Source organism: Elgaria multicarinata, chromosome 3 (assembly GCF_023053635.1).
Source record: "Elgaria multicarinata webbii isolate HBS135686 ecotype San Diego chromosome 3, rElgMul1.1.pri, whole genome shotgun sequence".
In the NCBI taxonomy this organism is placed as follows: domain Eukaryota; kingdom Metazoa; phylum Chordata; class Lepidosauria; order Squamata; family Anguidae; genus Elgaria; species Elgaria multicarinata.
In genome coordinates, this window is record NC_086173.1 from 822,452 (window position 1) to 848,588 (window position 26,137).

General features: G+C 41.6%; 1 protein-coding gene across 5 annotated transcripts in view; it reads right to left on the reverse strand.

The window, feature by feature from the left end:
• Positions 1-1,292: 1,292 nt before the first annotated feature.
• POSTN (periostin) overlaps positions 1,293-26,137 on the reverse strand; it is a 46,321-nt gene continuing 21,476 nt past the window's right edge. The window contains exons 12-25 of one of the 5 annotated variants that reach the window (XM_063118994.1): positions 25,330-25,460; positions 23,862-23,992; positions 23,508-23,610; positions 22,352-22,419; positions 21,296-21,341; positions 19,880-19,960; positions 14,352-14,408; positions 12,281-12,376; positions 11,473-11,562; positions 10,664-10,744; positions 9,268-9,348; positions 5,932-6,018; positions 4,682-4,723; positions 1,293-3,353 (exon numbers count right to left, since the gene is read on the reverse strand). In XM_063118994.1, coding sequence (XP_062975064.1) covers positions 3,283-3,353; positions 4,682-4,723; positions 5,932-6,018; positions 9,268-9,348; positions 10,664-10,744; positions 11,473-11,562; positions 12,281-12,376; positions 14,352-14,408; positions 19,880-19,960; positions 21,296-21,341; positions 22,352-22,419; positions 23,508-23,610; positions 23,862-23,992; positions 25,330-25,460 — 1,165 coding nt within the window. In that variant the 3' untranslated portion in view covers positions 1,293-3,282. The remainder of the gene's footprint in view (positions 3,354-4,681; positions 4,724-5,931; positions 6,019-9,267; positions 9,349-10,663; positions 10,745-11,472; positions 11,563-12,280; positions 12,377-14,351; positions 14,409-19,879; positions 19,961-21,295; positions 21,342-22,351; positions 22,420-23,507; positions 23,611-23,861; positions 23,993-25,329; positions 25,461-26,137) is intronic. The other 4 variants (XM_063118996.1, XM_063118995.1, XM_063118998.1 and 1 more) reach the window with 4 other exon arrangements.

The window sequence follows — 26,137 nt, forward strand, 5'->3', positions numbered from 1 at the left end:
TCAGTTCATCTCCTGATTTTTAGGATTTTTTTTAAGTTTGAGGTTTTAATATTAATTTTTTTAAAAACTACACCGTTATTTTTAAAGGTAAAGACATGAAACTTAGCACCATGGTAGCTCTTAAGAAGGGCTTTAGACATGCCATGGTTGAAGCATATTGGTTTAACCCTTGTTTTGGGGAAAATTTTGAAGTTCAAACTCCAAATAACCAAGTTTCGGGGGGGGGTAATGAAATTACAGGTAAAGACATGAAAATTAGCACCATGGTAGGTCTTCAGCCATGCCAAGTTTGAAGCAGATCGGTTTAAGCCTTGTTTTTTGATGGAATTTTATAAATGTATGTTTTATTATTGTGTAGTGCTTGTGCACAACATACAGCAGACTCTCTCTCTCTCTCTCTCCCTCTCTCTCTCTCTCTCTCTCTCTCTCACACACACACACACACACACACACACACACAAAGTCAGTGAGCTCCTTGAAAGACAGGTTGATATGGAAAAGCTTCCTTAAAAATGGGGGGGGAAACACCAACACACACACATAATTTTATGAGTTGTGGAGAATTCTGGGGCATCCCAGGGCACACACTCATTTTTTACAAGGCACTAACCAGGCCTGTGGGCCTCACACTTCCCCATGTAAGTGAAAGTCTGGAAACAAAGCCCTATGAGGAGAGACTGGAAGAACTGGGCATGTTTAGCCTTGAGAAGAGAAGGCTGAGGGGAGACATGGTAGCACTCTTCAAATACTTGAAAGGTTGTCATAGAGGAGGGCCAGGATCTCTTCTCGATCATCCCAAAGTGCAAGACACGGAATAAAGGGCTCAAGTTACAGGAAGCCAGATTCCGGCTGGACATCAGGGGAAAACTTCCTCACTGTTAGAGCAGTACAACAACGGAATCAGTGACCTAGGGAGGTGGTGGGCTCTCCCACACTAGAGGCATTCAAGAGGCAGCTGGACAACCATCTCTCGGATATGCTTTGAGGTAGATTCCTGCATTGAGCAGGGGATTGGACTAGATGGCCTTGTAGGCCCCTTCCAGCTCTACTATTCTATGATTCGAAGTCAGTCCTAGAGCATATCCAATACCCTCCTATGACTGCATATTCTAGGTAGTGACTGGCAAGCTCTATTTCAAAGAACCTTAATTACTGATCTCATTGAGGAACCCAGGTGCAGGGAACACAGTTTGAAAACCACTTTAGCTAAGCTTTTTTTTTTTTTTTTTTTTTTTTAAATCCCATCATTCTGGGGGATTTGCATTTTTCTCATTAAATTATGACTACCAATAAACAGCATAATAATTCAGCCAATTTATTTAATGAATATTTGTTTCAAAATGGAAATATAAAGACACACCCTGAATTCTTTCTAACAAAACATCAAGGCACCTTGCTGAAATTTTGTTACTCCTTTCACAAGGTTTCTTACATAGTTGACATACAAATATGGCAGAAGAAGCTAATAAACTAGTTATAAAAACAACAATTTACAAACAAATCCAAATTAATAATAGAAATTAGCAGAGCATTTTTTTAATATAAAAGCTTACAAACCAAGTTCAAATGAAATATTTTGTCCCAAACAGGAATAGGTTTTTACATTCATTTCAATGACTGTTTTCTAAAATTCAATGATTCAAATAATGGGTGTTTTATTTTTTATTTTTTGAAGGATAACATTTTATAAACCTTATCTTTGGCACAGAAATGGTCTTCTGTACAGAAATACTATACTCAATACATTTTTATTTTCAACATTTAGATTCATCTAGATGATTTAATAAAATGGCTCATAAATAAGACCCATTGAATTCAATGGAGCTTACTTGTGCTAGTATACTACTGAGTTCAGTAGGAACTAACTTACATTCCATAAAACACAGGTCTTCAGACAGAGGTCAAATCCACAATGTAGACAAGCAAAAGTTTTGAATTTAAGTTGATTTAGTCCTACTGAAATCAGTAGTACTTCTGTCTTTGAATTCAGGTCCTTCAGTTCAGCTGGCTGTAGTTCAAGATGGCTAAAACTCCAGTTTATACTTCCAACCAAAGAAAATGGCATCAACCATAATCATTCCTAAAAGCCGGTTCTGTTGATATCCATAAAACTAATAGCCACATCATGCTTTGTAGGTACAGATACCCAAATACAAAGCATCAGAAACTTCAGTTGAGAGTGGGGAACATGCATTTCAATCACTGTTTTCCTCTGCAAAATACATGGATGTAGCTGTCAAGACAGGATTTGGCCTCACATCTATACATTTAAAGAAAAGCAGTTATTGTTAAATGCATGTCTATAATACTTGGGTATCCGCACTCAGGTACAAAATGTATAGGAAGAAGCATACCTTACTTCTAAGCCCATTGGCCTGATCATCAAAGGCAATCCATAAACAGGTTTCTTTGTGCAGATGATCCTTCAGGGCTAGTTCCTTAATGTAGAAAAAGAATACTGTAGGGGAGGGAAGAACCCACATTCAGCATCCCCACATACATAATGCTGAACATAGGGAGAATCTGAATCATGGCTGGGCAACCTCGCCCCATCCTTTACTCCGCTAACTCCTCTAAAAGGTGAACAGGAAGTCCTGATCATGTTTGAGAGGAGTTCCTTATATGCCACTCTCTGCTACTATGTGCAAGGTGTGCAAGACGGGAGCAAATGACTTTACTGTGTGCTTTGGTTTGGAACAGTAGTCAACATGTAACCAAACCAGTAACATTCCTGAACATTTGCATTTTCAGATGGTAGTTTTGGGAGAGCACAGGAAAGAGAATCCATCCAATTCACTGGCAAATGTTTTTATTCAAGGATGAAAACAAAGATCCTTATGCCAACGCCTACGATTTATTATCATTTTTAAGGTAACATTGTTGGTGCCATAATCACATCTAATGTCATTAATATTTAATCAGATGAAGTCATAATGAGATAATCTTGAAATGTTGTGGTTTTGCTGATCTAAAGATGCTAGCTTTACATAGTTTTATATTTTGCCACTTAAAATTTTATTTACTTCCAGGTAGGATGTAACTTAATTGATGTACTAATTCATAGAAAATGGACACATTCTGAGTGAATCCCTGATTATTAAGCATATTTTTAAGAAGTGCCTTCTACCACATGTACTCCCTGTGTGATTTTATAGGTTTAGAGGATGCTATGTCTAGTGGTTAATGAGAGCACAGCATTTAATAAATGTTTTTCCCTGTGAAACAATGTTTTCCCTTTTGACCTATTTGTTTTATTAATACTTTTCTCAAAGTGTCAGCTCTTCAGTCAACTTTCTGTGGATCCTGTCTTCTCGCAGAAGGACGGACAAGCCTTGTTCTTCTCCGTGGTGATCCTGTTGACCCCCCCAAAAAATATGTCTTGATGTTATAACCGTAACGAATTTATGCATTTGTTTAAAATTAAACCACCTTTCATTGTTGTGGATAGCAGGGCGGTGTACAAGAGTGTGAAAAATTACCACACAAATACAATAGGAACAATAAAACCACATCATCAGAAATTAATGCTTCCCTATGGAAACCGACCCCCTCCCGCCCATGCCTAAGTGTAATAAACTGGCATGCAAATCACAGAAAAGTCTCTCGATAGCTAGTTATGAGGGAGAATCGGTGGGTGAGGGAAGGGCTAAGCTGATCTTCTCCCATAGATAACACACCCACTCCCTTGCTTTACAAGGGTAACCTGGGACACAAAACCCCTCTGTTCTTTTGTGCTCTTTTATGGCTCTGTCCATAGTACAGTATTGTTTCATTCATTGAAAGTATATGTTCAACCCAGTATATTTACATATTTCACATATTTCTGCCATGAATGAATTTGGGCTCCTCCAAACAAGCAGTTATTGCACACTTGTGATTGGCCATTCATGGAAGTTTTCAGATTGATTACATCATATCATCAATGACTAGAATGTCTCCCGTGGAATCCTCTGGAAATCCCAGTATGAAAAGAACCACTTTTAAAGTGGTAATAGGTGGGAAACAGCAAGATCTTCTGCCACTTGATGGCACTGTCTCAATGGAACTGAACAGAGGGGAAGTATTCAATTGAAAGCACGTGGTTGCCCCTCTCCTCCCATATAATGCAACCCATAACTATCATGCCAAAGTAAACAATGCAATTTCCCTTAATGTAGAGACACTCTTTATCTCTAAATCAGGGGTGCTAAACCTGTGCCTCCCCCTCAGGGTGGCTGTATCCCATCACTACTGCTGAATTCCTCACTATCTGTACTCTCCACTTCCTCCCCAAGATCCTCTTTGTTCCAACTGTTGCAAGGAAAGAGCAATCTATATCAGGTTCACTGGAGAAGGTGTGGAGAGAAGACACCAGCATACAGATTGCTGGTGTGTGTGTGTCTAATAAAGCAGTTGGCAAAACATTAATATTCTTCAATGTATATTCTTTGATTTCTATCAAATGTTTCAGCTTCTGCCTTCATCAGTGACAGTCGAAGTGACACATGTATGTGTGTGTATGCATGCAGCCTGAGCCAGATTGTGCAGCCCTATTCTAAATGCTTATTGACACCACCAGCTTTCATAACTTTGATTGTACACAAAAGATCTCCCAGCCTGCGTTGAACTGGAACGTGTTTATCATTTTCAATTAAGCACTGAAGCTGTTTTAGAGGTAAAAATGTTAGGGCCTTCTTTGTACCTTGTACCCTTCTGGATGTTTGCACTTTCTTTACAGGTGTTTCTAAAAAAAGGAAAGAAAAAAGTGTTGCAGTCATATCAAAGGCATTTCAAATAATACAGTAACATGTTTTCCAAATTACAATTTTGACATATTTTGAAGTTGAATTACTTAATCAGTTATGTTGAGTTTTAGACTACTGAAGACATGACCAATTTTATATATACTTCAATTCTAATTTGTTTGCTGTGTTGTTTATGAACTTTATTCAGTGACAATCCATAAAATGTCACTGCGCATAGTGACATTTCCTTTCCTTGCGCATAGAAAAATAGTGCGCCAAGCAGAAACACCCTCCTGCCTAGCCTTGTTCCTGACATGCAAGCCATCTTTCCACCTCCACCCCAGGAAGGAATATTCAATCACGTGAGCCCCTATCTGCATTCAGAATTAGTACCACCAAGACACAGGATTATTACCACAGTGAGATATAGGCAAATGTTTGCATTTAAACATTTGTCGATGATGTCCTGGAGGCTGAGCCGCCTCCACTGCAGCAGTGGAAGGCTGAGAGCGACGAGGAGGATGAACATGAACAGCAGCAGCTGGCGAGGGGACTGGCCGCCACAGTGAGGGGCAGCTTGGTTCCTGGGTTACCCTGAAGAGGTACTCCAGAGTTCTTTCTCCCCTGCCTGTCCCCTCCTTAAAGATGAATAGCGTGTTAAACCTTATTCAGGGACCCGAGCAATGCCAGGTATATCAACTAGTCTAGAAATATGTGAAGGCACTGTGGAATTTCACATAGTCCTCACACACCCATTCTGGATAATAGTTCCTGAGTCTTTAGTTTGCTTGGATTTATGCAACACCTAAGTATTTGAACGGGTGTTCTACATATGCAATAGGATCCCCAGTTCTGAATTTATAAATATGATCCAAGTGAGACCTATTTCCAGTAGAATTTGGCATTTCCTTCACTCATTCCTTATATTGTATTTAGAACATGACATAGAGAAATATTTTGTTCATGACCAGTTACATTGTTCAGTGACTAAGTCATAACTATACAAAGCACTGCTACTTTTACCTGGTGAACAGAACAGACATTCCATGTAACAAAGCCACATAAAGCCACTGGGTACAAGCGAGTGGGATCAGAAACTCTGTCCGTTCTATCTCTGGCTCTAACTGATTTCCATGCAAGTAATGATAAAGCTTCTCCTACAACTATGGGTGGCTGTGAGGATGGTTCATGTAACTGTATAACTAACCTTCCAGACGAATTTTCTTTATTTCTGTCTCGATAATCTGTGGCTCTCCCTCAATTACTTTAGTAACCTTGGTGTACTCAGATCCAGCTATGGTACGTATTAAAAAAAACAAAAACATCAGTTATCTTGGTAGCATTTTTGAGAGGGAAGGGAACCAGATGTGAAATATCTTAAAGAGCTGTGGATGGGTGCATCTGTATTCAAGGAGCCATGGGTAAACTCCAAGAGATTTTCTTAGAAGTGACACAATGAGGGCTGTTCTAGGGCTGACAGTGAAGCATCACCAAGACCTGGTGCACACAATGGTGCACAGAATGTCTCTGGTTCACAGTGCAATGATATTAGTGCTTGGTGCTTTGCTCTATTTATTTATTGCATTTCTGTACCACCCCATAGCTGAAGCTTTCTGGGCAGTTTACAAAGATTAAAAATGTTAAAATGCTAAAATAAAATAATTTAGGCAAGGGAAGAATTTTATTTCATGGCTTTGGGCATTTTGGACTGGGAAAAGGAAAGATCTAGATGCTGTCCAAAATGGCTATCATTATTGCAGCACCAAACGCATGTATGGGTGTGGTTGGACGTGCAGGCGGGCGTGCACAGCTTCTCAAGTTTCAAAGTATTACATGGGCATCCAGTGGAAGAAGCCTGGTAAAATGAGAAAACTAAAATACAACAATGAAGGCAAATATATCTGTTCAACTGATTCATTCAATCAAGGACAGTGCTTTTAGTAGTTGTGCATAAGCAAGGAGAAGAAAAGAATTCAATGGTTCATTTTACAGCATTTCGGGATGGATGGCAGAGTTTCCAGTTACTGCGAGTGCTCTGAGACTCAGTAGTTGAACACATGGAAGTGTTTCATTGGCCACTGGTCCACTTAGCCCCACTGCTGTCTATTTGACAGGCAGAGGATCTCTGCATTCTCAGGCGGGGGGGTGGGTGGGCATTTTTCAATTCTGCTACCTGAGATGCTTTTCAATGGAAGCTGGTATCTCTGGCATGCAAAGCCTGCGTCCCATCACTAAGAATTTTAAGATGCTGTAACTGTTATTTTAATATTGCATTGGTTTTATATGCTCTTTTAACTAATTTTATGTATTATATTTTATTTAGTGTTGTTCCCGCCTCGATCCAGAGGGAGAGGCAGGTAATAAATAAATAAATACAATAATGTTACTGATTGACATTTCTGCTCAGTTTCCCAACCATTGAGAGTCACCATTGTGCATTCCTTATAGTTTGGGTTTTATTCTACAGAGTCCTTGTCTTTCTGATGATGCAGCAGTCATTTAACATAGTTCTAATCCATTCAGAATGTAATTACAAATTTATTGAGTTTACATTTAAAAGTTTTAAAATATAATTATATTTTTATGAGCAAACAAAGTTACGCCTAGCATAACTTTAGGAACATAAAGGATGCTTTATATTCCTAAAGCAGCCCTCCCCAACCTGGTGCCCTGGTTTTGGACTACGGTGCCCAGCATTCCTGATCATTAGCCATGGTGCCTGAGGCCGATGGGAGCTGAAGTCCAAAATATCTGTGGGCACCAGGTTAAGAAACGCTGTCTTAAAGCAACAAAGTGACTTTACAGCTGTAAAGAACTCTAAAAAAAAAGAAGTATTGCTTATTTTTCCATTTTTACAAAATAGTATTTTTCCCTAGGAAAAAACCATGGAGGGGAGGATGCCCGCCCCCCGCATGGCCTCAACATTTCTGGAACTTTTACATCTCTAGTCCTGTCCTGTATGTCTGTGTGCCCCCTTTTAACACCTGATCTTACAGTTCTATTAAATTAAGCAGACATCTGCTCTGCTCTGCTCTCTCTCTGCTCTTTATGCAGTTCTTGTGCAGGTGGCGTTCTTCTGATGAATTTTGCCTGAGAGGGATTTCATGATCTGGACCAATGAAGAATCAGTTGACTGTGATCTACTTCACTGCCTTTCAAATCTGTCACTTGGTTAATCATAACTGAAGCTAAGGTGATGTGGATTCACTTCAACTGAAACAAGAATAAAATAAGTAGTTTGGGGTTTAAAACTCAGGGCTATGGTAAACTTTGCCAAAATACTTGAATTCTTTTTTCCTTCACTATTCATATATCCCAGATAGTTGTAATCTACACAACAAGCAAAAACATTCCCAACGGATGAATAGAGATTAATTTCATAGGCAGTATATTTTTTTAAGTTGCACTTCAGTTTCTTTTGATTATTTATTGGAGAAGAACAGGTTGTTAAGATGCAAAACACCATTTCTGGCAATACAGTGCAACTCCACTTTACATGATGCAGTGATTTATTATGTGCAAATGCTGTTGGCCAACGAAGCTGGCAATCATATGATGATGAAATCCTCATCCTACAAGTATGCATGGCTGGGGCAGGGTGCAAATCAGCACAGACCGATGTATCTATAGTGGCATCCTATGAGACACAGTTACAGTGGATTTGTTTTACTGGACTTGTTGGGAGTCGACAGTCCATTACACCCACCCCTCATACACATGGGATCGTCTCAGTGCCAAAATGGCTGCCTATTACATATTTTGAGGATGCCGCATGTATGAATCATTCTCCAGTTCCACACAATCATTCCTCATTTGTACCAAACCTTTGTGCCACATAACAGTTTTCCATGATCTTGCAATGCCACATCTGGTAATGGCATCTGCAATTTTACATGGAACACTGCATCCATAGGTTGGATGTGTTTGGCCAATGGTACTAAGTCATGATATTATTGCACTGACTGTGACAGTTGTTCAACCTGATAGGATTGGCTCCTGATGCTTCCCCTGATTTATGAGATGAAATGAGTTTGCATCAACCTGCACAGTATAAAGATGAGTGCATTGTACTGTACTGTACTACTGAAGACAATTACAATTATTAAAGTTAATGCATATTACCTGCAGCCATTTCAAAAGAAAGATGCTAAACATGCCTTTGATGCTAAACATGCCTAAAGATGCTAAACATAACTTAAGAGCAATGAATATTCATTTTTAACGAATAATGCAATAGACTTTTCCCACTTTATATACTTTGCAAGCGCTTGTTAAAGTTCAGCATTTATTGTCTATTTATATCAGAAATAAATCTTCATTGCTCATTTGAAACTGTTTAAAGACTGAGCACACATACATACAAATTTTTATTTTTCTCTGATATGGATACTTGAATGCTGAAAAGTAAACATCTCATACTCAAGTCTTTGTTTTTGTTCCATAGATTTTTGCATAACTAAATCAGTCTTTAAAAAGTTGAGAGATCAGTTTGTCAATTCTCAGAACTCATTGTGTTGAGGTTAGTTGTCTTGCACTCACTAACCTCCCTGGAGGAGTCTTTTGATTTCTTCATCTTCAAGTAAATGACCATCACCTTCAATGAGTTTGGTCACTTTGGTAACCTCTGATAGGACACATGTTCATGGCATGAAATTGATTGCTACAGGACACTGAGAACTTGCAACTACAGCACATTTAGCAAGCACACTTTATAATTACACAATCCATCTATTACCATAATAAGCATCATGCCAAATATCTGGTTGTTTTCATTAAAAGAAAGCAATGGTTGAGGTGTGTTCCTAGTGTGTAATAAATATTAGCAGTTTCACTTGAGCAGGAATTAAAGTATTAACGAGGTATTTATTGAATGTGAGATGGATTACAAGAAAATATAATTTCAGCACACCTTAAATATGCCTTCCGTGAAACAGAATATGTGAATGTCAATACGGAATATCAACAATTGCAGGTGCATTTTGCTGATATCTGAAAATAGACATATATTTCTCTGATTTTTTGGGTGCCTTGCCAATACAAGAGTTGTCTCCTGAGTTTTCAACATTCACAAAATTTACTTGAGAGAACAATCAAGGTCAGCATTAATCACATTATAGCCATTCTCTGTAAAACTCTCTCACACACATATAGTTCCTTAGAAATCTTTTGCATATTACTAACATGATCAAAAGCTCAGATGTAAACACTACCAGGTGCAGCATTGAGTATTCTAGACTTCTGTTGTGTGGTTGCTACGGACCCATTAAAACAGTCACTATGTAGCTACTAAAACAATTAACATGCCTCAATGCAGTCCATACTTTAGGGTGACCATATGACTGGATTTGCCCGGATTTGTCCGGGTTTTTGATGACAAATCTGGGAGGGGGAGGGGAAATTCGGATTTTTCCAAAGAGCAGCTCTAATGGGAATTAACAAAAATGCTTATAACTCCGTCATTTTTAAGCTAAAGACATGAAACTTGGCACAATGGTAGCTCTTAGGAAGGGCTTTAGTCATACCAAATTTGAAACAGTTCTGTTCATCCATTGATTTTTTAGGATTTTTTTAAAAATTGAGGTTTTAAAGTAATTATTTTTAAAATTGTCATTTTTAAAGATAAAGGGATGAAACTTGGTACCATGATTGCTCTTAACAAGGACTTTAGCTATGCCAAGTTTGAAACAGATCTGTCCATCCATTGAGTTTTAGGATTTTTAAAAAATGTTTGAGGTTTTAAAATTATTATTTTAAAATAATTTTAACGTGGCGACCATGTTGTCCTCCTTTTTGGTTTCCAAAATATGGTCATCCTACCATACTTAGAATTCATAGAATCGCAGAGTTGGAAGGGGCCTACAAGGCCATAGAGTCCAACCCCCTGCTCAATGCAGGAATCCGCCCTAAAGCACTTGAACTTGTCAAAGAGGAATACTAACCTTCTTCCAGCAATTTCTTAAGGGTCTCCTCAGTATCTGCTCCACCACCTGTAGTGATTCGGGTATATTTCAGTTCAGGACCTGAAGTGAAAAGGACTCAGTTGAAAATAAAAATAAAAATCCTAACTTTAGAATTTCTTCTCTACAGTTCTCACTGCCGTGTTATTCATTCGAAAAGGAAGATCATTTTTATTATGATCACAGTCAGGCATTGAATAAGGGCCTAGAGGAAGCCTTGCTGTGTTTAGTGGCACTTACAGGAGAGCGGCATGTCTGGTGGGTGGTGTGAACGACACAGAGCTTTTAACAAAGGGAAGAGTGAGGATTGGGAAGGTGAAATGTGTTGCAATGGAAGCGCTTATATGAAGTGCTGTCGAGGTCCAACCAAATTCACTACCACATTCCTCCCAAAGGCTGACTTTTTACAGCTTCATCAGAATTTGATTATATGGTTTGGAAATGCTATGAAAAACAACAACTATGCAGTAAAACAACGAACAAGAGGCTCATGAAATGTGGCAATAATGGAAGCTGTGGACATAGTGGCAGATTTAAAAGATAAGGAGGGAGCAGGACTGCTCAAGAGTATTTAAACTGGACGTCTGAGAGCTTCTTAATCTTACTCCTCCTCATAAGACCTTTCCTCAGGAATTAAGGTATGGTCAGTCTATGGTTTGTTTTATTGCTGGCAACTAGTCTCAAATATTCCAGAATCAGAAGTGGGTTCCATAGGAACGGTGTATGTTCTCCCTCCATTTTTGTATAAAATTTGAGTTTTTAAAACTGTGCATACGCTTGACATGGTTTACCTTGAATGATTCTTTCTTCGGTCACTTCTTTTTCGGTCACTTCCACAGGATAGCCATCAATTATTTTCGTGTATTTTTTAATTATAGGCTCTATAAAGATGTTTTTAAATGTTAGATGCAAGATAATGGACAACTCAATGGATGGTTTTTGACATCTCCCTAAGCAGCCAAGGGATTTTAAGTTCAGAACACGGGCAGGAAAGTTAGATGTTAGAAATGGTTAGATCCAAGTTTTTCACTCAACAGTTACATGAAGAAAAATGGAAATCGGGCCATTTTCATTTCCAAGCATGCCAGTTTTGTCAAGGTCAAATATTCACAAGCTATGAACATTATGATGTGTGTGTTTTTGTTTTTTGTTTTTAAATCAGACTAGATCAGGTTCTTTTTTAAAGGTAGACTGGGAGTTGTTTTTCAGATTCACAATCCTGATGACAACAATATAAAAAGTTTCTCATGGCTATGTTGGAACATGAAGAAATGAAAACATTTGGCAAAACTGTTTGTCCACATTTCATCTCATGGCTACAATTCAGGATGCAGGCATGAAAAATATTAAGAAACAGCAGCATTTCAACATGCAAAGTACATCACATTTGTTTTCTTTTACTGGCATTAATAAGAAGGAAAAGAGAGGCAAATAGTTTAATAATGAAACATTGCGGTGTAATACATCATTACAACACATGCTAAAAGCCAATCCAGCAGCTAACAGAATCACTCTCTTGTGTTGCAGGAGATCTGAAATTTTAACTGCCTCTTTCAAATCAGTCTAGTTAGTAATGTCTAGCCCGTGAGACATATTCACCTCCGTGAATCACTTTAGTTACTGTTTCGCCTTCCCTGACCAGCTTAAATTCTGGTTCCCCTTCGATCACTTTGGTGAACTTTGTAATGGATGGCACTGCAAAGTATTATTTCAAAATTGATATATTGCATAATTTTCAAAGTATCTGCAATGAACACACATCTACAAATTAATAGTTTATAATCAACTTCAGGGCAAATCCTAAGGCCTCTGGGACCAGCACGAAAACTTTAGGATGACGCAGTGAAGAACATAAGAAGTGACCTGCTGGATCAGACCAAGGGTCCACCGAGTCCAGCACTCTGTTCACACAGTGGCCAACAAAGCAGGACATGGTGCAACAGCACCCTCCCACCCATGTTCCCTAGCAACTGGTGCACACAGGCTTCTGCCTCAAATACTGGAGATAGCACACAACCTTCAGGGCTAGTAGCCATTGATGGCCTTCGCCTCCAGGAATTGATCCAACCCCCTTTTAAAGCCATCCAAATAGGTGTCCATCACTACATCTTGTGGCAGTGAGTTCCATCATTTAACTATGCGCTGTGTGAAGAAGTCCTTCCTTTTATTAGTCCTGAATCTCCCACCACTCAGCTTCATGGGATGGCCCTGCGTTCTAGTATTTTGAGAGAGGGAGAAAAATGTTTCCCTATCCACATTCTCCACACCATGCATAATTTTGTACACCTCTTATCATGTCTCTCCTAAACAATCCCAGTTGTTGTAACCTTCCCTCATAAGGGAAATGCTCCAGCCCCTTAATCATTTTAGTTGTCCTTTTCTGCACTTTTTCCAACTCTATAATATTCTTTTTTAGATTTAGTGACCAGAACTGTACACAGTATTCTAAGTATGGTCAGTATGATACTAGCAGTTTTATTCTTAATTCCTTTTCTTATAATCCTAACATGCCCTCTTAACAGAGGCTGCACACTGGGTTGACATTTTCATCGAGCTGTCCACCACAATCCCAAGATCTCTTTCTCTTTTGATCACCGCCAGCTCAGATCCCATCAGGTAATACTTGAAATTGGGGGAGGGGGGGTTGTCCCAACATGCATCACCTTAACACTTGCTTACATTGAACATTTGGACGCCCGCTCTCCCAGCTTGGAGAGATCCCTTTGGAGCTCTTCACAATCCCTTTGTGTTTTAACAACCTTAAATAATTTGGTGTAGATAGTGACTGATGCAAAGGTTTTGGGTTGGGTTGCCTATATGCATTGTTGCTGACATACTGACATATGTCTGCATTGGTTTGCATCCATATACATGTGTAATCTGGCATGCTGTGCATTACCTGGGACTGCAGAAGTCTTAGCATATGGGAATTGAAGGAGGTCTGCTAGCAAAAGTTATGTGGGCAGATTCAGGGTTTTGCCATTTCTAATCTGCACCTGCTGCCACTGCCCTCTTGCTGCTGTTTTAAATTCAATGGTTATGGACTGGTAACTTGATGCGATATTCAAATCAAAATGACAGCAGCTATTAAGGTAGCATCAGTAAGAAGTATAGAAGGAGGTTGTCCCCCATCGCAGCTCAAAATAAGTACAAGACCACTGTCTTGAGAGATGCTTTGGGAGGCCTTGAGTGGCCCTTTGCTCAATGATTTTTCAGCAGTTTGGATTTCATGTTGGCACTACATTAAAACATTTTGTGAAAAACTTTACGTTCACAGCTAGATATTATTGTAAGTCTGGGGTGGGTAAATTGTAGACCTCCAGAGGTTTGGTCTTATAATTCCCCTCACCACTGGCTATGCTGGCCTGGGCTCAAGAGCGATGTAGCCCAAAACATCTGGAAGGCCACACATTTGCCCACCTCCACTGTAACCCAAATAGTTGCCATTTGGCCTCATTTATTTATTTATTGCATTTCTATACCACCCAATAGCCTTGGGCGGTTCACAAAAATTAAAACCATTCAAATATAAAACAAACAGTATAAAAACATGATGTAAAATACAATATAAAAGCACAACCAGGATAAAACCAGCAGTAGTGCAGAAATACAAATTTAAAACAGCAAAGTTAAAACAGCAAAGTTAAAATTAAATTTATACGGTGCTTACCTTCAATCTCTTTTCGAACTGTTGTGCCACCAACTACTCTTGTTATCTTTTTAACATCTACAACAAGCAATGATTAAAAAACATTTGAAAGTTTCAGCTTTTAAAAATACATTTGAGCTCGAATAGACTTCATTATCCAAACATAATTTTAGAGATCATGCAACAAACTTGGCCGGGGTGGGGTGGGGAGTTATGGGCATAATCTAACCAAATATAAGCACTTGTCCACTGAATTTGGTAGTCCTATACATATCTACTCAGAAGTAAATCACACCAAGTTGAATGGGCAAATGGGTATAGGATTGCAGCTTTAAGTACAGGCACAACTTTCCTATTGAATTCAATGGCACTTAAAAGTGCACAACTTACTTGGATCATATCCACCATCATTATTCATGGTATTTGTAAAGTCTCTTCCATGGATACAGACTTGTGTCCAAAATACATTGCATATATAGGGTTGGAGCTAGTTTTAGTTAGATTAAGAGTAGACCCACTGAAATGAATGGGACTTACATTAATCATGGTTAACTGACGCCCCAAGGATGTTAGTGGACCTACTCAAAGAATAACTAGACCTCTATCCGAAGCCCATGGTTTGCTAAGAAGTCCCATTATACCATTTTCCACCAAAAGAAATCAGTTTAGAAGAGAACAGTAACTCTTAATTTTATATGAATACTCAGAATATGGCTTCCTGACACTTTTCCTGGCCAAAGTTATATTTTGGTCTCCACACATTTGGGGAGTCAGTTTTAAAAAATGCTACTGTGTTCTTTTGGGGTTGCCACAGTTGCAATCATTGGCATGTGGCGAAGGGCTGAAATTTGGTTTCTGAAGAACACTGTTGTCGACTCATCATTGTGGGATTGTAAGCAATGTTAAGCCTTTCCAGCATAAATCATACCCTGGGGTGAAGCCAGAGGTAGGGTTACTAGTCTGGCAGCCAGTGAAGAGTTGGCTGCATGGAGGGGGAGTAATCATCAGTACTCACTATTTTCTGTGCTTATTTCATCCCCACAAGGGAGTTGCTTTTGTAATCTATAAACCTGGCATTACCAAACATGAGTCATTGCTTTGCCATTAGCTGTGGAACAGGACAGATCAAATCCCTGGTAATAAAGTCATCCTGAAGTGTAACAAGTAATTGTTTTATTAAAATGTTGTACATTCATCTCTAGCTCTCTAAGCCCCCTTTTATGGGCTGCCCCAATGCCCATCACGTTTTGCTTTTCAGCACAGGGCATTACAAATATCTCCAGGTTTAGGAGACGGTGACTATGAACAAACTGGAAAGTATCCACTAGAAATACACAAAGAGAAAACATGTCTCAGGGTGCTAGAAAAACTGTTTTATTCTCAAGAAAGCCTTAAGAAAATCTTAAGAAAGCCCAATTCTGAGATGTGTTTGCTCTTTGAGGTTTGGGAGACAACAGTTATATTAAGCCCACCCTGAATTCCACTTCTAGAATCCAGGGTGAATCCTGCATGATCTTGTATTGGTAACGCTTCCCTGCATTCTTTCCATTGGTAGACCTATAAAGAGGCACATTGAATTCCAGGGAAAGGTTTTAATTTAAAGGATCCTGAGAGGTTATACTCAGGAGTGAAATTGTTAAGTATTGTCATTTGGGGTATGAACACTCTTTTTCACTTCCTTTGAAAGTCGTTGCCTATTTATTTAGCCCAAAGGTAAACCTCAAAATATACTTTGAATTGATTTAGGTAAAATCTGTCAACCTAGGAAATGTGGGGAATTCACCAAAATTTCAGCATTCATATCTAAATTTATCTTAATCTTGAAATATTTATGATCTTTTGCCTGGGGAGACACCCCCCCCCCGCATTTGTTTCAAATTTCACTGATGGGAGTGGAATGTGTTTGGTGTGGGGAGGGAAGAGCTGAGGCTGCAGGGGCCTGTTCTCTGCAGTCTCTTCCCCCCACCTGTTGAACACCTGCTGACCAGGTGCTCTGCCTTCCTTGCAGGTAAACGCTCCAGCCTGTCAGAGGCAGCGCCTTGACGACGTGCAGAGTGCGGTGCTCAGTGCACACTTGGCGCCGCACTTTGCGTTGCACAGAGGAGCCGCTCTACTGCTTGAGCCTGCCTGGAGATCACCAGCCAACCAGCAACTAGCAGCAATTTGCAAAAACAAACAAACAAACCAACCCCGTTTAATCAACTTTTACTATGTGCCTGGGGCGCTCTGCGGGATATGGGGACGCCCGCATAACTGTGGTCATGGGTAGGGGGAGGTACAGGCCAGATGAGGAGAAGAGGGGCTAGATTCCTTACAGCTATCCCCTGTTCTGGTTCTTCCCCCAACCGGATAGTTCCTGGCGACCTTAGCAGCTTGCTCTCGGGTCTGGTGCTGCTGCTGCTGCTGCTGCTGCTGAATGCCAGGTCAGTCCAAAACAAAATCTCTCTCATCCATGATCTGATTGTGGTTGAAGGGGCTGACCTGGTATGCATCACTGAGTCCTGGGTGGGTGAACTGGGAGGGGTTACTCTCCCCCAGCTCTGCCCTCCTGGGTACTCGGTGCAGCACCAGCACAGATTTGAGGGCCGGGGAGGGGGGGTTGCCGTGGTCTATAGAAATACAATCTCCCTCTCTAGGCTTCCTGTTCATTTGAGTGCTGGTCTTGAGTGTTTGTATCGGGTACTCGAGACAGATTAGGGATTCTGTTGGTGTTCTGTCCACCCCGCTATTGATGGAGGTTGTCTCGGACCTGGTGTTGAGGACCCCCAGGATGGTGGTTCTGGGGGATCTCAACTTCCACGCCGAGTCTGCTGAATCCGGAGCGGCTCAGGACTTCATGGCTGCCATGACAACCATGGGGCAATCTCAACATGTCACTGGCCCAATGCATGTAAAAGGACACACGCTTGATCTGGTTTTCTCAACTGGACAGGAGGATGTGATCTGAAAGTGGGGGAGCTAACATCCTCTCCCTTGTCATGGTCGAATCACTTCCTACTGAGGTTTAGACTCTCGGTGGCCTTTCCCCTCTGCAAGGGTGGGGGGCCTATTAAAATGGTCCACCCCCGGAGGCTAATGGACTCCGATGGATTCCAGAGGGCTCTGGGGGATTTTCCTGCTGATATGGCCGGTGCTCCTGTCGAAGCCCAGGTCGCTCTGTGGAATACAGAGATGACTCGGGCAGTTGACACGATCGCGCCCAAGCGTCCTCTCCCTCTGAGCAGAGCCCGGTCAGCTCCTTGGTATACAACTGAGCTGAGGGCAATGAAGCAAGAGGGGAGACGGCTAGAACGCAAGTGGAGGAAAACTCGTGCTGGGTCTGATCGAACACTGGTTGGAGCTCATTATCAAGCCTACACTGTGGCGGTGAGGGTGGCAAAGAGACAGTTCTTTTCCACCAGCATTGCATCTTCACAGTGTTGTCCAGAGGAGCTTTTCCGGGTGGTTCATGGCCTATTACACTCTAGGCCAGGGCATGAGACAGTTGAACCCTCGGTAGCACACTGTGACGAGTTTGCACAGCACTTTGAAGATAAAGTCGCTCAGATTCATCTTGAGTTGGACACCACGCTTAATGCAGCTCCACTAGTAGAGGCATTCAGAGCGCCGTCTGGGCCAGGTTTATTGGATGAGTTTCAGTTATTGAGGCCTGAGGATGTGGACAAGATGCTTGGCCAAGTCTGGTTGACCACCTGTGTGCTTGACCCTTGTCCTTCATGGCTTATTACATCAAATAAGGAGGGATCGCCTTTACGGAGGTTGTAAATGCCTCCTTGAGAGAGGGAGTGGTGCTGGCCTCTTTAAAAGAAGCAGTAATCAGACCACTCCTAAAAAAACCAAACCTGGACTGGGAAAATGCTAAAAACTATAGGCCGGTGGCGAACATCCCTTTCCTGGGCAAGGTGCTTGAGTGGGTAGTTGCAGGACAACTCCAGGCACTCTTGAATGAAACGGATTATCAAGATCCATTTCAATCGGGTTTCAGGCCTGGTTTTGGAATGGAAACTGCCTTGGTCACCCTGTGGGATGACCTCTGCTGGGAGAGAGACAGGGGGAGTGAGACTCTGTTGGTTCTCCTGGACCTCTCAGCGGCCTTCGATACCATCGACCATGGTATCCTTCTGGATAGGTTGTCTGAGCTGGGAGTTGGAAGTACTGCGTTGCAGTGGTTCCGCTCCTACTTGTATGGCCGATTCCAGAAGGTGGTGCTGGGGGATTATTGCTCTGTGCCGTGGCTCCTAAGCCATGGGGTTCCACAGGGCTCTATTTTATCCCCTATGCTGTTTAACATATACATGAAGCCGCTGGGGAGGTTATCCGGAGATGTGGACTGAGGTGTCATCAATATGCGGATGATACCCAGCTCTACCTTTCCTTTTCATCAAACCCAGGTGAGGCAGTGGCTGTTCTGAACCAGTGCCTGGGCACGGTAATGGACTGGATGAGGGCTAACAAACTGAGACTCAATCCAGACAAGACGGAGGTACTGTTAGTGGGTGGTTCATCTGTCCGGCGAGGTGATGTTTGCCCTGTCCTGGACGGGGTTGCACTCTCCCTAAAGGATCGGGTCTGTAGTTTGGGGGTGCTCTTGGATCCAGAACTGTCACTTGAGGCACAGGTGAACTCAGTGGCAAAGAGCACCTTTTATCAGCTTAGGTTGATATACCAACTACACCCTTATCTGGACAGAGATAGCCTAGCTACAGTTATCCATGCTCTGATAACCTCTCGTTTGGATTACTGCAATGCGTTATACGTGGGGCTGCCTTTGAAAACGGTCCAGAAGCTTCAGCTGGTACAAAACAGGGCAGCCCACCTATTATCAGGGACTGACCTGCGAGACCATATCACGCCAGTCCTTCTACAACTTCATTGGCTGCCAGTCCAGGTCTGGGCCCGATTCAAAGTGCTGGTACTAACATTCAAAGCCCTAAATGGCTTGGGGCCAGGTTATTTGAAGGAACGCCTCCTCCCATATATGCCTGCCTGGACCTTAAGATCATCCTCAGGGGTCCTTCTCTGCGAGCCCCTGCCAAAGGAAGTGAGGCAGGTGGCTACTAGGAGGAGGGCCTTCTCTGCTGTGGCACCCCGGCTTTGGAATGAGCTCCCCAGAGAGGTTCGCTTGGCACCTACAGTGTACTCCTTTCGTCGCCAGCTGAAGCCTTTTATTTTCTCAGCATTTTAACACTTAATTTAACTTAAATTTAAACTTTACTGTTTTAATTCCATATTTTAACCTTTATCAATTTTTGCTGTCTGGTTTTAATCCTTGTTGTGCTTTTTATATTGTATTTTGTATTCGTATTTTTAAATTGTTGGTTGTTTTTATGCTTTTCATGGTTTTAATTTTTGTGAACTGCCCAGAGAGCTTCGACTATTGGGTGGTATAAAAATGTAATAAATTAATAAATAAATAAATAAATCTGAAGCCGTGAATGTGTGAATACTGAATGTCGTCCCACAACCAGACCTCTGCGGGCCTCCTCCCATGCTCCCTCCTTCCCCAAATGTATGGACATGAGCTGGGTAGCTAGGTCAATCACTTTTACCTTCTTTCCTGATGATGGGCTCAAAGCTGCTCTCAATTACTTTAATATTGGGATCCACAACTTTAGTAATAATTCGGGTGGCTGAAAAGCATAGAAAGTGAGAGATTGCAAAAACTGACTTTGAAAACACAAAATCTATACTGTCCCCTTTTAAGCAGCATTGGTAATGCTCTTTCAAAGCTCAGAATGAGCATATTTTTATACTAATACCCCCTGCGTAACACAGAAAGCCCCATCACACCTAGGTCAAAACACCCGTCTCCTGTCCCTTGTCTGTCGTTGCTCCGACGTCGCTTCCTGAAAACAGGAAGTAATGAGGCCCATTCAGTCTGGTAGGAGAAAGCAGCAACCAGACTTTTTCTGGGGTTTTTTGTGGTGCTATGAAGGCCAGAAGGGGCGGAAGGAGCATGAGAGGCAGGCGGCACTATGGGTGAGCTATCCGACGTGCAGTAAAATGCTCGTCGGATGGAGCTTTCAGTCCCTCCATGTAGCCTGCCTCATACTAAACAGGCCATATGGAGATGTCCAGGCCAGAGATTCCTGACCCCCCGGCCCAGAGCTTCATTAGAATCATAGAATCATAGAATAGCAGAGTTGGAAGGGGCCTACAAGGCCATTGAGTCCAACCCCCTCCGATGGCCTTGTAGGCTCCTTCCAACTCTGCTATTCTATGATTCTATGACTCTAATGAAGCCCTGGGCCGGGGGGGGGGGGAATCTCTGGCCGGACATCTCCATATGGCCTGCTGAGGCTCTTCTCCCTCCCTGAAGCCCCATCCCTCAGGGCTCAATCAAGAACTGCTGCCTTAAGGCACCTGGTGTGCCTTGAAGTGGTGGTTCCAAGAGGTTTCCTTTGCCCACCCCCCCAGCTTTCCGAACAGGAAAGATGAAGGGGGTCTCCCTGAGCAGCATGGGTAGAGGGAGGAGATCACAGAGAGGGGAGATTTCAACCTTCCCTCACCATCAACCTCTGCTCCTGCACTGCACAGCTGAGGAGTGGAGGAAAGGGGTCAGAGTCCCTTTTCACTGATGTTCAGCTGTTACTGATCAGCTAACCAGTGCAGTGGGGAGACATCATGGGGGAGAGGGAGTTTAAATTGCATGATCTTCTCCATCCTCACACTGCTCAGTTGTAAGAGCATGAAGGGCGTGTACTTTTGGCTTTAGCCCTGCCTGGTTTTGGCATTGGCTTGCTCACCACCAGCATAGGGGCCCTGACCACTTTTGCTGGGTTCCCTGTGCCTGCCCAATGGGAATCACACCCTTCTTTGTGACAAAGGAGACCCAGCACCATTTATATCAAATTTAGAGTGAAATTATTACAGATATCCATAGTCATTTGACTATCCACGATGGCCACTGAGTTCCCCCTCTCCAATGCCACATGAGTGTCCCTGTTACTTTTAGAAACACTTACTGTAAAATGTCAGTGGAATCTCTTTGAATGTGCTGCCACGGACATACTGGGGAGAAAGAAACAAGAGTTATATTTAATGTAAATACAACAAATAAAAAATGCTGTGTTACAATTCATCAATAGGTTCAATTCTATCTCCTGTGACTTGAGTCGGGATAAATATTGTTTTGATCTCACCATATGTGTTAATTTACAACGTTCATTGTAAAGGCAGACAAACATTAGGAAGTAGACAAGTCTACTGGTATAGAAGCTGACCTTAGGGAGATGTTGCATACTTTGGTTAGAAGATCAGCAATTTAATATTTGGGTTCTTTGAGAACTCTAGGGTGGATACCATTCAGGCCTGGTGATTTACTTGCTTTTAATTTGTCAATAAGGTTGAGGATTACATCTTTTGTCACCACCATTTACCTCAGTTCCTCAGACTCCCTTCTTGAAGACATCCATTCAGGCACAGGTATCTCTCCTATATCTTATGCAGTGAACACCAATGCAAAGAATTCATTCAACTTCTCTGCAATCTCCCTGTCCTCCTTTAGTACTCCCTTAATTCCACTATCATCCAGCAGTCCAACTGCTTCCCTAGTGGGTTTCCTGCTTCTGATATATTTAAGGAATTCGTTATTGTTCGCCTTGATATTGTTAGCAATATGCTCTTCAAAATGCATCTCTTGCATCTCTTATAGTCTGCTTGCATAACCTTGTGCAAGCTTGTGATCCCTTTTGTTTTCCTCACTTGGGCAAGACTTCCATTTTCTGAAGGAAGCCCTCTTTTCTATAATTGCTTAGTTGACATCACTAGTTAACCATGCAGGCAACCTCTTGAAATTGGTACTACCATTCCTAACCTACAGTATACATTTTAGCTGAGCTTCTATTATTGTATTTTTTTATCCCCACATCTTATTTAAGATCGACATCCCTATAATTCCTAGGACAAACATTTTTTTTTTTTGCCTCAAATGAAATGTTGTTGACAGGAGTAAATTATCCCATCAATTTGTTCTGCACTTCAGTCTAGGTCTATCTCAATGGACAATCAAATTATCATACCTTGATCTGAATGTACTTAATCAGTTTTTTGAGAATTGTGAGGAGTTGATCATTTCCAACAGGCACATCTACAAAACATATTAAAACAATAAGAGCTTTATTCTTTTAAGCTGCTTTCTTGAGCATTTAATGGAATTGTGGGATAAAAATAATTTACACCCACCACCCACCTACTTATTAAATCCACTGTATTTCGCCCATCAAGATGCTTTTCCTAAATATGTCACATTCTCGCTTGTTCAGAATTGAAAATTAGCCAAATGTTGTGGCTATTCCCTATATATGAGTAACTTATCTTGGAAGATGGGGGAAGGGGGTTCGACAGCAAAAGTTATAAAGATTTCAAGTAGAGCACATTTCCTCAGTGTAATTGTAATCATAAATATTGGGGTTTTCAAATACTTCTGTCCTTAAAGTTAAAGCAATTTTGGCATGGATAAGATAGCTAAATGCTCTTTCATTTGTAGTAAAAAGTTTTGACAAAAAGCTATCAGGAGTAATTATCTCTCCATTGTGTAATAGCCCCACCCTGCTCCCAGACATACACACATGGGCATTCAAGGGGTCTCTCTGACGCTGCCAATGGCCATTTGCCAAGTTGCTGCTTGCCAACTTCCAGTAGTATACACATGACCGCAAGTGAATCACATTATCAGTAGAATGTGGCAGCACATTTCCGGCTCTTTTTCTTAACCGTATTCTGGCTTCCTCAGATCTTTGATTAGCTCTGCTGTGGATGTTGTGGTGGCTTATACAGTGTTAAGGGGAGTGGAACATTGGACTTAACCACTGAAAGGCAATTAAGGACCCCAAGCCCTTACTGGCAGATGTCAACGGGTGCTGCTGGCCATTAAGAGGTGAAGCCAGAAGTGAACCATGAAGTTCACTTGGCCCCTGAGCACCAGAGATGTCCACCATGGAACCTCTCCTCTCACTCCACCCCACCTCTGCCTACGGTCACCACTCGGTGCTAACAGATAAATACTTATAAATTACCATTGTGTGGATGAGTGTTAAACATCAACTTACCTCATGGTCAGATGCTACACAAAACTAGCTTCTCTTGTTATTGCAATATACATTACAACAGTGGCCAACTATGTGGTAAATGGCTTAAGCGCTACGCATGAATATGTTATACTAATCCACAGCCCACCTGCAGGATACAGGAGCTTGTCTATGACATGGATTACACCATTGGTTGCCATCAGATCAGATTCTTTTGATTGCAATTCATTCACCAGAAGAGTGTTATTTATCTATGAATAAAATGATAAATATGAGAAGAAATACTTCTCCATACAGTTAAAAAATGTTTTCATAATGTCTAGTATTTTATATAGTAGAATCCCCATTATAAGATGAATTTCTTGGATGGGTTTTGCACATCCTGAGTTTTGGAGTGCTCCCCATTGGGCTGTTCCGATACATAATGATCAGTCAATTCATAAAAAATTGTTTTAAAGACAGGGTTAATAATACTTGCCAAGCTGCAACTCTCACTACTCACCACTTTCAAGTACAGTTTGCCACCCTGGATAGTTCTAAGAATGTTGGTCACACCAGGTTCAAATCCATTTCCAATGAAAACTCCTCGTGTCAAATGATAAAGCAGAATATTCCTGAGAGCATTTTGGTCCCCTGGGGAAGGAAAACAAGGACACAAGCACTGTTGGATCAAGGACTCACCAAGCCCAGTATTCTGTTTCCATGGGCAAATGTTATAGAGGACCTGATTAATTTTAACCACACAACCCTTAAATTCAAATTCTGGTTTCTTTACACATCCAAAAGGTGAACCAGACTGAAATTAGGATGAAGAACCTCTGACGAGATCAGGGACTCCTTCAATCTGGGAAAAGTTAAAAATTATCACCAATAACAATAGTATTATCTATATCAGGATTCACAGTTCCATAGAGAGCACAATAATCTGTGAGTAATTCAAGAGATTATGAACTAGAGTTGCATCTGGAGTTCATAGATCTCACCCTGGGAAAGCTCTATGTGTTTCTGCTTTGTACGTTAGCCAAGAAGTATGAAAAACAGGAAGCCTGAATCATGTGAAAAGGAGCTTTTAAAACTTACACTCCCCACTTTCAGCTACCAGGTTCTGGGGGCTGCATGTTGGGGTGAGAAATGGCATAAGAGTCCTTAAACGTGTTGCAGACGGGGACATAGTTCAGCTGAGAACAAGCTCTGCTAGGGTACCACAGACACTTGCCCAGTGTCAAGGGATGGGACCAAGTTGTGTCCCCACCTGAACTGTCTTCCTGATGGCAGTGCAGGTAGCTCAATAGGGAACAGTGGTATGTGGAGGATTACAGGGGGGGAGGCAAAAGGGAGAAAGTTCCATTGTGCTAGATGACTTCCACTAGAGTTAAAGGAACAGAAGAAGCTTCCTAATACTGAGTCAGACAATTGGTCCATCAAGCCTGAGCGGACTAAAGGTCCATCCTGCAATCGTATTCCTCTGACATCCCTAGCCCTCCCTAGAACCCTAGGACATAATGTGTGTGTGTATTTACGGCTCATTACACGGCAAGCATAAGCCAAGTGGGAAGGATTCTTCTCTCATCTTGCTGCAGTCCACCCATTTCCAGTAAGTGTTTCCTCACACAGAGCAATCAACTGTACCGGGCCTGCTTTTGCAGACCTGGCTGAACCTCAAACCCTGTGTTGGGAGTGGGGGGGCAACAAAGTTTCTTGTGACATCTAAAGTCCAAGTAAAACAACTTTTGTGAGCCACAGTCCACCTCTTCAGATACATGAAGTGGTTACAATCCAACAGTGAAAGAGACATCTCTAACTCTTTCGCTCACCGTTTTAGACACTAAGGTGGCCAAGAGAAATCATGTAAGTCACTCACACAACACTGAAAAGAATACTGTAGAAAGGCCACAAGTTTTGTAGGTGCTAATACTTATATGAAAAGCAATGAAACCACTGTTCTTCTCCACCCTTTGAGACCTACTTACTTTTTAAGGTCTCTTTCTCTTGATCAGTCAAGCCTTTAAAAGCATCATTAGTTGGTACAAATAAAGTCCAGTCGCCAGGTTGGGACAGAACCTCTTCTAGGTCTGCAGCCTTCACCAGGCTGAGGAATGTGCTGAGAAGGAAAACAAAGCACAACATAAGAAACCAGCTATTTTTGCCACGAAGGTATGAACATTTGATAGAATGTTAAAATGGAGTGGCACACAGGCAGAAAACTAGAGTGTGCCTTGAAAGGCAAATCCATAAGATGAACTCTATCAACACCAGTGTAACTGTCATGAGAACTGCCAGAGAATCATAAGAGTCATAGTTTGGTGAGAGTGCTAAGAATTCTGTTAATAATCTAGCCTCTGTCATACCAGAGTTTCACAGGAAGAGAGAACGACTATTAAACCAGCTTGAGAATGCAATGCTACACATATTTTCCTGGAACACAGTGGGATTTACTTCTGTGTAGACATGCACAAAATTGCACTGATCATCTATAGTAAGGTTGGGTAGAAGGCAGAGCAACTGATAGCTCTGTGCCAGGCCCCTTCCCTCATGCCATACACCTGTCCTCTGCAGCAATAGACACCTCCCCAATAGTGACGGAGATGACTGGTTTTGCAGTCATAATCTGCAGGGGTTCATCTACACCAAGCAGCACATTCCACTACGAAAGCGGTATGAAAGTGGTATATAAAAGGCAAGAGCCACACTACTGCTTTATAGTGGTACTGAAGTACACTGACAAGTGTTGGGGCCCAGGACACATCTACACCAAGCAGGATATAACAGTATGAAAGC